This window comes from Egretta garzetta, unplaced genomic scaffold (genome assembly GCF_000687185.1).
Source record: "Egretta garzetta isolate BGI_Z169 unplaced genomic scaffold, ASM68718v1 scaffold636, whole genome shotgun sequence".
In the NCBI taxonomy this organism is placed as follows: domain Eukaryota; kingdom Metazoa; phylum Chordata; class Aves; order Pelecaniformes; family Ardeidae; genus Egretta; species Egretta garzetta.
Window position 1 is genome coordinate 51,004 of NW_009260012.1, and position 10,888 is coordinate 61,891.

At 49.5% G+C, this 10,888-nt stretch overlaps 1 protein-coding gene across 1 annotated transcript in view; it reads right to left on the reverse strand.

Moving 5' to 3' along the window:
- The window catches only part of DENND6B (DENN domain containing 6B), a 20,213-nt gene that overhangs the window by 3,158 nt on the left and 6,167 nt on the right, over positions 1 to 10,888 (reverse strand). The window contains exons 6-17 of the mRNA XM_035896078.1: positions 9,087 to 9,192; positions 8,470 to 8,549; positions 8,161 to 8,223; positions 7,293 to 7,348; positions 6,576 to 6,698; positions 5,623 to 5,718; positions 5,427 to 5,521; positions 4,788 to 4,853; positions 4,019 to 4,083; positions 3,508 to 3,597; positions 2,524 to 2,577; positions 2,044 to 2,153 (exon numbers count right to left, since the gene is read on the reverse strand). Of these exons, the coding sequence (XP_035751971.1) occupies positions 2,044 to 2,153; positions 2,524 to 2,577; positions 3,508 to 3,597; positions 4,019 to 4,083; positions 4,788 to 4,853; positions 5,427 to 5,521; positions 5,623 to 5,718; positions 6,576 to 6,698; positions 7,293 to 7,348; positions 8,161 to 8,223; positions 8,470 to 8,549; positions 9,087 to 9,192 (1,004 nt within the window). The remainder of the gene's footprint in view (positions 1 to 2,043; positions 2,154 to 2,523; positions 2,578 to 3,507; positions 3,598 to 4,018; positions 4,084 to 4,787; positions 4,854 to 5,426; positions 5,522 to 5,622; positions 5,719 to 6,575; positions 6,699 to 7,292; positions 7,349 to 8,160; positions 8,224 to 8,469; positions 8,550 to 9,086; positions 9,193 to 10,888) is intronic.

Genomic DNA, 10,888 nt, shown 5'->3' on the forward strand with positions numbered 1-10,888 from the left:
CCTCCAGGGATGGGGACTCGACCACCTCCCCTTCCAGAGCCTGACAGCCCTTTCGGTGAAGAAGTTTTTCCTAATGTCCAACCTAAACCTGCCCTGGCACAGTTTCAAACCATTCCCCCTCCTCCTCTCTTCTCCTATCTTGTCTACTCCCGAGGCTTCTCTTCTATCAGGCATTAACGTGACACAGCTGAGCAGCTTTAGCAGCTCGTCACCAAGGAGGGGGCAGCCCTGCCCCTCTCAGACTTCCCTCTGCACCAGCTGAGGCCCCCGCCACCACAAACAGCGGTGCTCTTTGCCCCCCTGTAGCCTGATTTTGGCCCCTTTTTTCCTTTGGAGTTACGATAGCTGGGATGGCTCGAGACGGGAGGAAATGCACATTCCCCTGCGCTATCTTGCTTAATTCCTCTCCCTTCCTGGTATTTAAAGCTTTCAACCGTTTGCTAGCATGGACGCAAGTCCCGTGTAACTGGGGACTCCTGCATAGACAGGGTATCGGCCAGGCTATGTCAAAGGGTTTAGGGACATGGTTTAGTGGTGGGATGGCAGGGTTAGGGGAACGATTGGACTTGATGATCTTAAAGGTCTTTTCCAACCAAAGTGATTCTATGATTCTGTGATTTTATGAATTTACACCTCTCCAACAAACCTCCGCTGTACTGAGTGACGCAGGAGAACGACCAGGGGGCAGCACAGTCCCTGCTTTTATCTCGGAGCGTTACAGAACTTCCGCTCAAGCCCCAAACGGGATTGAAAAGCCACCAGCTGAAAGACAAGGGTTGTGGCAGCAGAGAGAAAAAAGGATGAGGAGGTTCAAGATGCTGTGTGGAGCTGAGTAACAGCCACTTCAGCACCGCGCTCTCTGCGACTCCTTCACCAGCAGTGGGGACACCTCAGGCGCCGTATTTCGGTGCTCTCCTCTATTAAGAGCGACCCCGTGTCTCTCCAAGCTGCTCCCTCGGGCTGCCCGCAGAGAGCGCTTCACCAGCGGAGCTCAGCTGGTGCTTGTGGTCTCCTTTTGCGACCCCCAGGAGCCTTGCTCTCGTGCGCTCTGCCCAGCTCAGCGGAGCCCTGACCCCCGCCAGCATCTCAGGGTGCCACTGTGACACCCACGGACTTATTTTTTAATTAAGGGTTTGACTTAGGAACACAAGGAATAGCATATGCACAAAACCTCAGGTGGTGAAGAACCCCGGGACGGGTGAACTCCTGCGTGCCCATCAGTCGCCTGCAAACCTCAACCAGTTTCTTGAACCCGCTGGTTGTGTGCTTCTATTTTTCAAAATATCAGATAAGCAAGATTAACTCTGTCTACCGCACCAGCACCATAAGGAGCAGAACTGCATGGTTTCTGCTAAATACGTTAAAGCACAAAGTGGTACAAACTCTATCACAGCAACAAAACACACTCATCCGTGATTGTTGTCTCTGCTCATGTCTGGAATTTTTTCCCTTCTCCATATCCATACAACTCCCATTTTCCTCCCCCCTGGGTATCCAATCTCTGGAAAAAACCCTACACATACTGTGATGAGTATCTTCTCCATCCCATTCATAACTAATTATCCTTCACGACAACCACGGACGGACCCTCCTGCATGCTCTCTTAGATTCTACCCTGAAGAAACTCCGTCCTTCTGTGTTCTAAGAGTGCAGCCATCACGCAGTAAAAATGAAACAGCCGTTGTCCTGAACGCTGTACAAACACGCAACACCAGGGCTGGATGAAGACCTACGAGCCTTTACTCCCCACCAGCCCAGCACCAGACACTTCAGAAAGAAAGATTCCCTGGAGGACGATGAATGACGCGCCGCTGATGTCAGAGGTGAGTCCCCTTCTTCTCCAGCAGCGAGGACTTAAACCAAGTTCCTGAAGGCGGAGAGGTGGCAGCTTCTAAACCCGACTGTACCTACTCATCTAGGAGACTACGTAAGCCATGGGGTTGATTCTCCCTTTTTGCTCCCAATTTTAATACAGGGTTTGATGTTCTTTACAGCTTGCACCAGCTGCTAAGGGGATAAGGCAAGCGATCACCAAAATCTCACCTGTAGAGGCCTAACCAGTCACCCTTAAGAACACAGGTGAGCTGGGGACCAGCATGCTCGAGGGTCTTCATGAAATCTTCCTGGCGGAAAGGACGAATCTGCGGAGGATTCTGCACAACAGAAAGACCACATTGCACGGCACCCAAAAGAAACCAGGGGGAAGATGAGGCCTGTATTTACGGGGGAAGAGGCTGCACGAGGCAGACTCGAGAACTACAAGGACAGAAAAACGCACAAACATCTTACCCAGACGGGCTAGTAAAATGCAAATTAGATTTGCAGTCGCCGAGCTGACTGCAAAACAGGAAGCATCTGCCCCATGTTTGTTTCAAATTATTTTTTTTTAAAGGAGTAATAACCCTCTTCCTCCAACGAGGGAAGTTCACACACCGTATCAGAGTATGCCATCAGCACGTGGAATAACTATTCCCAACCCCCACAGTCAAAGGAAAGCAGAAGTGACTGGAAAATTGAACATACCTTCCATGGAGTAATGGCCCGCTGCAGGGGCATCAGACTTGCAATATAATGCTCCTAAGAAGAAATTTAAAAATAATAATTAAAAAAAGTTACAACAATCGAGGAGCCTCCTGTGTGGTCACGGAGTGTGATGGTCTTCTCCAGTGGATCACAGGCCCCATCAACAGCCTCCTACTCTGGTTTTCTTCTCCACAGTTGCATTTTACATGAGCCAAAGTGTTCCAGCTTGGTTCCCACCAGAGGCCAGGTCACAAAACTGGGCTGCAAGAATCCTAAGTATGCCATGTGAGAAAAGCTCAGGTGGGAAGAAGTTGGCAGGAAGGACCAGAATCGGAGAAGATGCTCCATCCTCCCAGGTACCACCCCCTAAGATGATGTAAGAAAGAAAGTGGAGGAGCCAAACTTGGCCAGCTGGATGGTTGCCAAAAAAAGCACCAGCAGCTTTCTAGTGGGACCAGACAGGGAAGGCCTTGAAAGAAAGCTAAAACCTGCCCGAGGGTGGTGATCACCACGTGGACAGGCCTCTTAAGCTCTACAGCAAAGCTTCCCAAAGCCAGGAGGGAAGGTTTCACACCAGCAATAGGTTTGATTCCAGCGTTAGAGGGGAAGAGGAATGTTTTGGCTCCCGTCCATTCCCTATATCTCTGCTTTGACTACCTGTTGAAAGGAGCAAAAAGCTGCCATTAGTCAAATAACCTGGAACACCTACCCCTACACGGCAGGAAACAACGCTCTGCCTTAACCCACAGCGCGCTGAATACCCAACCTGCAGACTCCTGTGCTAATACTGAAGTGTGCGTCCAAGGGACGTTCAGTTCCTTTCCATGGAGTAGAAGATCTCTACAGAGTGCCTCATCCTGAACCTACTGCAGATGCTCAGCTACGGGCGAAGAGGAGAGGGCAAGTGCAAACTCGTCACTCGGGCATCTCCACTTCACCTCCCCTCCCCTTTCCGCCACGCTGACAAGTCTCTGCTCAACTCACCAGGGGAATAATGAAACTCTGGGTGAGCTCCAGGAGGTGACGCCTCAGAAGGGCACTCTGGACTTCAGACGGGCGTTTCCGCTGAATCCCCTGCAAGCACAAGCAGCGCGTTCACACAGGTGCTGTTCTCTATTGCGCAGACAGACGCAGAATTTGCAACCACCACAGCTACAGGTCCAGAGCAGTCTGGAAAACTGAACCACCCAGATGCCATACTCTGCTCGCTGGCTCAACGTTCCGCTCACATTCCCTCCACAGAACCTCTTCTTTCAGACTCCTTTTGGATAACAAATGTTCTCACTTAGGTTATCATTAGCGCCAGCATTTAATCCATAATATTAAGCGCAAGGTTTTCAAACCGACATGATAAACACGTCCAGGTATACTTGACTAAATCCTTACACACTGTAAAAACTCTGTTCCTTATGGAGAGCTTCGTCTGTTTAAACCAAGCTGTCGTGGTTTTCCCGTAACGGCGTACAGGCTGCAAGATGGAGTGGGAACTGCTTACCTTTAGTAATCTTTTTATCAGGGTTTTGTCTTTGTGAAGAAATGTTTTATAAGAAGTATAGATTCCTAGATTGGAAAAAAACCAAACCAAAATTAAAAAAACAGAAGTTAAAACCAAGACTTCCCCATGTACGTAGAGGAGGCTCTAGACTATATATTGCAGGGATAATGTTATATCGCAGGGATAATGCTATATCGCAAGGATAATGCTGTATAGCGCGGGGATAACAGAACTTAAAATTCCTAGCACAAACCCTGGCAGCCGCACGTGTGTGTGTATAATTACAAAAATTATTAAAAAATCATTACAAAAATTACAAAATTCCTAATGCAGGCAGCATTCACAGCAGGATTAAAGGACGCTGAACCACCTCAAGGACCTTCCTACGCTAAGCTTACGGTGAGATCACTTAGCAGAATCAGCTCAGGACAGTTAGTTAAGTGACAGCTTTATCCAGGTAAGCAGGTTCCTTTGACTTCCACCGCATCTAAAAAGCGGGTATGATGTATCAAATAAAATCAAGAAAATCAGAAGTTCTCCCGAATCTGAAATAATTTGTTCCATTGGCTTTTTCAATCTCAGAACAGGGACACGTGGTTTTCCTGTATGGGGTGGGGGATGCCACCACAGAGAACCGCGAGGAGATGGTAACACCAAAACGTCCGTTTGTTGATATACAAGGAATAACGCATGCCATGTTCACATGCCTGCAAAATCCCCCACGCGGGAGGGTAAATAAAATCAAACGACGTCTGCCAAGAGGACTTACCTGGCTTCGTGTCTAGGGTTTTTAGTTTAGCTAGCTTTTTCACCTTGACTTGCTTGGGCAGGTCTCCTGTGGAAAGGCATCAGATGACTACTCCAGGCTCTCCATCTACCCTCGCAGCCCCGGCACGCACATGGGAGACTTTGCACTTGAGAACATCCAGTCCTACACTTGTACATCCAAAATCATATCCTCCCTTAACCCCACCCTCACATCAGCCTTCTCATCAGCTAACCTTCCTGCTAAAGTTTCGGAACAGGAACGCGTTAAGGAGGCACCGCAAGAAAAACCCACTCCTCAACCTAGGGGTTTCCTTGGCTTCACAGACAATAACCGGGGTCTCTCTCCCCGCCTCTCCTTCTCTATGCAATAATTTTCTCTGTCCTGCCCAGGAAGGACATCTCCTTTTCTTAATGCATCAGGAAAAAAAACCACAGCAAGTTTTCCCCTCAACGGTTTGTCTTCACCATCGTTTGCGCTCACCCTGCGCATCACCTGAGCCAGAGTCCAGGCTTCCCTCGGCTTTCTCAGCTCCCACAGGAATGGGGATGGGTAAGATGCTGGCTAGCACTGCAACTGTCGGCTCACTACCAGCCTCTGACAAGGTCTACCAGCACATCAGGACGTTGCTTCCAGCCTTACCTGACATTCTGAGCTCCCCGACCCGAAGAATGTGCGGCCAGTGCTGGAGAGTTTTGATAAAGAAAGGGTTTGTGACTCCCACAACAATGTTCGGCCTAGAAAGAGGGGGAAAAAGAAAAGCAGACCAATGCTAACCTCAGGGTTTCCGTCACACAGCCAGTGGCAAGCGGGTAGCAAGGGTCTACTGGCTACTCACGGAGCTTGTGTCCTGGTGGTATACTCTTTAAATTCGCTGTCGTGGATGGTAAAATAGGGGCGGTAGTCACAACAGTACCTCAGAGGAGCAAGGCAGCTGCAACGATAGACAGAACAGTTGCCGTATAAACTTCACGGAGCAGGAACGTGCGTTTACACCAGGTTTATGTCCTAGAGCAGTGTTTTGTCCTGCCAGAGGTAACACTTTGGAGGAGTTCCCAGCTTTTTTTTTTTTTTTCGCTAAAGCAGAGTTCAAAGCTGGGGAGACAAAGTTCCTCAGGGCTATGAGCCATCAGGTCTCCCCACACGGGAGAGTCACTTTTACTCCTCTCTACCATTGGTGGAATAGGAGCAAGACTCTTGCTATGCTATTTGTCCTACGTGCTTTCATAGGCAACCCAAAACTACAAGAAATGACTTGGCAGAAGAGTGGATCTGAAAGAGAAAAACTGCCAGAATTTATTATTGTAGTTACCTGTTTCTCAGAATCTCAGCCCCTAAGATAATTAGGGGGCCGGAGCATCTCCCCTAGGAGGAAAGGCTGAGGGAGCTGGGCTTGTTCAGCCTGGAGAAGAGAAGGCTGAGAGGGGATCTCATCAACACCTACAAATATCTCAAGGGTGGGGGTCACAAGGACGGAGCCAGACTCTTCTCAGTGGTGCTCAGCACCAGGACAAGGGGCAACGGGCACAAACTGAAGCAGAAGAGGTTTCAGTTGAATATGAGGAAGAACTTGTTGACTTTGAGGGTGACTGAGCCCTGGCCCAGGCTGCCCAGGGGGGCTGTGGAGTCTCCTTCTCTGGAGATATTCAACCCCTGCCTGGCCGCTGTCCTGTGCCCCCTGCTCTGGGTGAGCCTGCTTGGGCAGGGGGGTGGCACTGGGTGAGCTCTGGGGGGCCCTGCCAGCCCCCACCAGTCTGGGATTCTGGGATTCTCTGAATTTGAAGGCATTACCTGGTAAGTGCCAGAACCATTTCTGAAGAAACTGTAGGGGATGGTGCCATCACAACAACTGGCTCTCCCAGTAACATCAGCTCCCATAACATCTGGATATGAATTAGCACTGGCTGGAAACATCTGTTAGGAAGGAAGAATGAGGTTAGAAACGCAGTTCAGAGAAGACCAGGCACAGTTATCCCATATAAGCCTATCCAGATGTGCTTCTATCTGGGAATTGGAAATCTAGGATTGGTTTTTAGTATCCCACAACAGAATGCCATGTGTCCTTACACATGCTGTTGCTCAACCATTTCGTACGTGTGTAAAGGAAATGCTTTAAGCAATGCACAGCAACCTGCTGACCACATTGCTCTCAGGACGTCTTTTCATCCAAGCAAGGTAAAACGCACGTGGACTACAGCAGATGCGCGTCTGTCAGAACAGCACCTACAATGCGGAACAGTTTGGTTCAGGCAACGGGCACGCTTCGCGGATCAAGCTGATCACCAGCTGAGGACAAGGGAAGAAACCCTCCTCTAACCCGCACACGGGGGTTTAAACACTGCCCGAGCTCTGCAAGCCCAGTACTCTAAATGACACTCTGCAAAGCAGTCATTTTTGATTCCTCATTTGACATCTTCACTACACCTCTGATTTACAGGATGCTCTGAGCAGGGAGAGGGGAAAGCAGGGATGAGGAGAGGAGTGGGTTACAGGGGTGGTGGCTCTCACCTGAAAAGATCCAGTTCATGAATACTGGGGAGAACCAGTGGAGCTGGTAACAGATTCTAAATGAGGAAGGAAAAAAATCCAAACAAATCCAAAACTGTTAGTAAATGGAAGTGTCCTGACTGAAATGGCAGCTAAACTGACCGCGTCAGTCCCGAAGGAGCTCCCTCTACGATAAGCATAAAGAGAAGAGAAAAAGGTTAACGCTTAGAGATACGAGCCAGAACGGATCTGGATGGAGCATTCAAGGTCCAAATAAATTCCCTTGGCTAGAAGACAGCCAAGAATCCCTTCTTTTCAAGATGTGAAAGACTTCCTGTGTCTGCTCCTTTATTTTCTAGAGTTCCCTCTTGTGCAAGGCAGAGCTTAAGGTACAGAGAGAGACACTAGGGGTTGGTGATACAGGTACCAGAAGTTGTGAAATATGACAACATTATTCCAAGGAGAGAAAAAGGGGAGAAAAAAAAAAATCAAATGAACAAGAATTGAAATAAAAGCTGAACAAAAGCAGTAAAGATGCTCAGCCAGCAAATGCTACAAACCAACACAGACGACTAAGGCAGGGTCTCGGGGAGACCTACCTATGCCTGAGTTCCCAGGAAAGGCAAGGTGAACACAAACTCAGGGAACAACGCATATCTGTAACTTGAAGCACAAAAATTCCGTGCAGGGAGCCCTGTTTTGAAAGACACGGGCATGGCAGCGCGCCGTTCGAACCAGATGGGTAGCTTAAACCACACTCATCCCAGGCCAACGTGGTTTCAAACAGGACAAGGCTGACGGAGTTCCAGTGCTTCTCCACCCTCCTTCCTTAGTAGTCTAGAATCTGCTCATCACTGGCTTGTGTCACGCCATACACACTTCATCTCACCTCTTGGTTGAACTGCTTCACTGGGCTTGATCCTGGCTTATCCACCCTCGATGGGATCCTCACCTAGATCACACGTAAGAACAGACATTACCCAGGGCGATGCAATCGGCGTGCTTTGTCTTCTTCCCTCACAACCACCCACGTGAGAAAGCTCCCTCGAGTACCAGTTCTGATTGTACAGAGGTTAGGGATAAAGGCAACAATCTAGAGTGAACAGCAATTTTAACATCCAGAAGAGAAGGGAACACACGTTCCACTTCCCAGTTTGCCTCAGCCTGCCGCTGAGCGCAGGTCAGCACCAACGAGTACCTGAATGACGACTCCCATCACGGGAAGGTTCAGGGTCTGTCCCGGCACAGGAGGCGGCCACTGATCAATCTCATTGCACACTGCGAGGACACAGGTAAAGAGAAAAGTTTAATCTGCAGGCCGACACAGCTAATTCAGCTGGTCCTTTGAGTTCTGCCAATTTAATTGTCGCTCGTTCCCGGTTCACGTGTCCCCCTGGCTCGCTGCAAACAAACATCAAATAATTGTGCGAGTTTAGGGCAGACACCAGACCTAGGTCTGCAGCACTATTTCCAGTGCAGGCCCAGCAGCGCTGTACTGCCGATAAATCACGATTAGGTTGAACAGTGAATAAAGACCCAGCCAGAGATGCAGCATTAGCAGTTTTTTCCTCTCGCTGGGAATCCAGCGTACACAAAACTGACAGCATCATCTATTAAGGGTGTCAGACTTTGCCCACTAACGCATCCTTTACAGCTGTTTATAATTTTGACAAGCCAACCACTTGGATCAAAGTTTTTCCCTGCTGGAATTTGTTCCGGCATGAACTCATTTGGAACAGTTCAGCTGTCTTCCAGGAACCTCCTGACAAAAAGATTTCAAGATGCAAACCCTCCCTCCCAGGGCTGACGGCTCACCTGCCTCCAGGCACGGCTCCAGCTTGTCAAAGTATTCCGGAGCAATCAGCTGCAGCAATGACTGGAACAGGTTCACATACGGAAGGCGTGACACCAGCACCAAAGACTGAAAGAAGGCAGAGTTAGGAGTCAGAGCCCCCCCGACGTGATCACTTCTAGCACTGCACGTACTTACACTGCTTACTAGAGGGCTACATTTAAAAACCAGCATCAAAACCATAAAAGAGCTCAAAAGCAGCACTTTTACGGGTGGAATCCTTGCTAGCGGCCCGGCTGCGGAACCCTCAGGCTCTGGGAGACCCTGGGCATCCACACAGGCAAGGAGGTTTTTGCCTGATGAATAAGCACAGCCGGCAGCGTCTACCAGGGAGCCTCCGCAGCGAGGAGGGCTGAGGTTGTGACTTAGCAAAAGATCAGCTGGAGGAAAAGCAAACCCAAATTGCCGATAGGTTCAAAGCTCCCAAAACAACCGTTTCAGATGGAGAACTGCAAAGGAGCAGACCAGGGAAACTGAGATTAGGGAGATAAAACAAGTAAAGGAATTCTGGGGAAGAAACAAAGTAACTTGAAATAATGCTGGTTTGTTGGCAGGGATGCCTTAGGTTGTTGTTGTTTTGGCTTCTTTCTAATGCTTCCTTATGAAATCATAGAATCATGGAATGGTTTGGGTGGGAAGGGACCCCCAGAGGTCACCCAGCCCAACCCCCCTGCAGGAGCAGGGACACCTTGAACCACATCAGGTTGCTCACAGCCCCGGCCAACCTGGCCTGGAATGGTCCCAGGGATGGGGCCTCCACCCCCTCTCGGGGCAACCCCTGACAGGGTTTCACCACCCTCACTGCAAAGAATTTCTTCCTTAGATCCAGTCTAACCCTCCCCTGCTTCAGTTTAAAGCCATCCCCCCTTGTCCTGTCCCAGCTGGCCCTACTAAAAAGCTTGTCCCCCCCTTTCCTCTGGGCCCCCTTGAAGCCCTGACCGGCCGCACTCAGCTCTGCCCGCAGCCTTCTCTTCTCCAGGCTGAACACCCCCAACTCTCCCAGCCTGGCCCCATAGCAGAGGGGCTCCAGCCCTCGCAGCATTTTAGTAGCCTCACTATTTTTTACAACTTTTCCAACCCACCCACTGGGGGTTTTCATTACTAGGCTGATTATTCTCTTCCTCTAGTCATTGATGAATACATTAACGAGGGTGCAGTGAAAATTTCTGCAATAGTCATTTAAACACTTCCTTCCCAACCCAAACCTTTGCCATTTGAAATAAAAAAAACTGATCTGAGTGTGACAGTGTACTTCACTGAGGAATCCAATGTGCCCACTACTTTTCTAAGCCTACCAAAGAGCAAGCACATTAGCCTGGTATAAATAGGTATATTTAGGTATACCTATAGCCTGGTGTAAATATATGTACAGCAGGTCCCTGCCCTGCCCAGTTTCTCTAATGCTCCAACTTTTTGAGTGATCAATGCCCTGGTTTAGCAGAGATGAAGAAACTCATGCCTGCATTAGCATGTCTCCTTGAAAGAAACTCCCTCTCACTGCCTGGCAGTGGAAGAGGAGAAAGCGCAGCAGGCTGAGTGACTGCTGGGGCAGAATGGTGTCCCCATCTTCCAGCGCGTTACCAGCCCGACCTACTGGGAAGTGCTGCTCTTGGCAGAGCAGGTATTCAAAGTCCATTTCATAGAATCACAGAATCGTCTAGGTTGGCAAAGCCCTTGAAGCTCCCCCAGCCCAAGCGTTCCCCTACCCCTGCCATCCCACCCCCAAACCCTGGCCCTCAGCACCGCCTCTGCCCGGCTGTTAAAT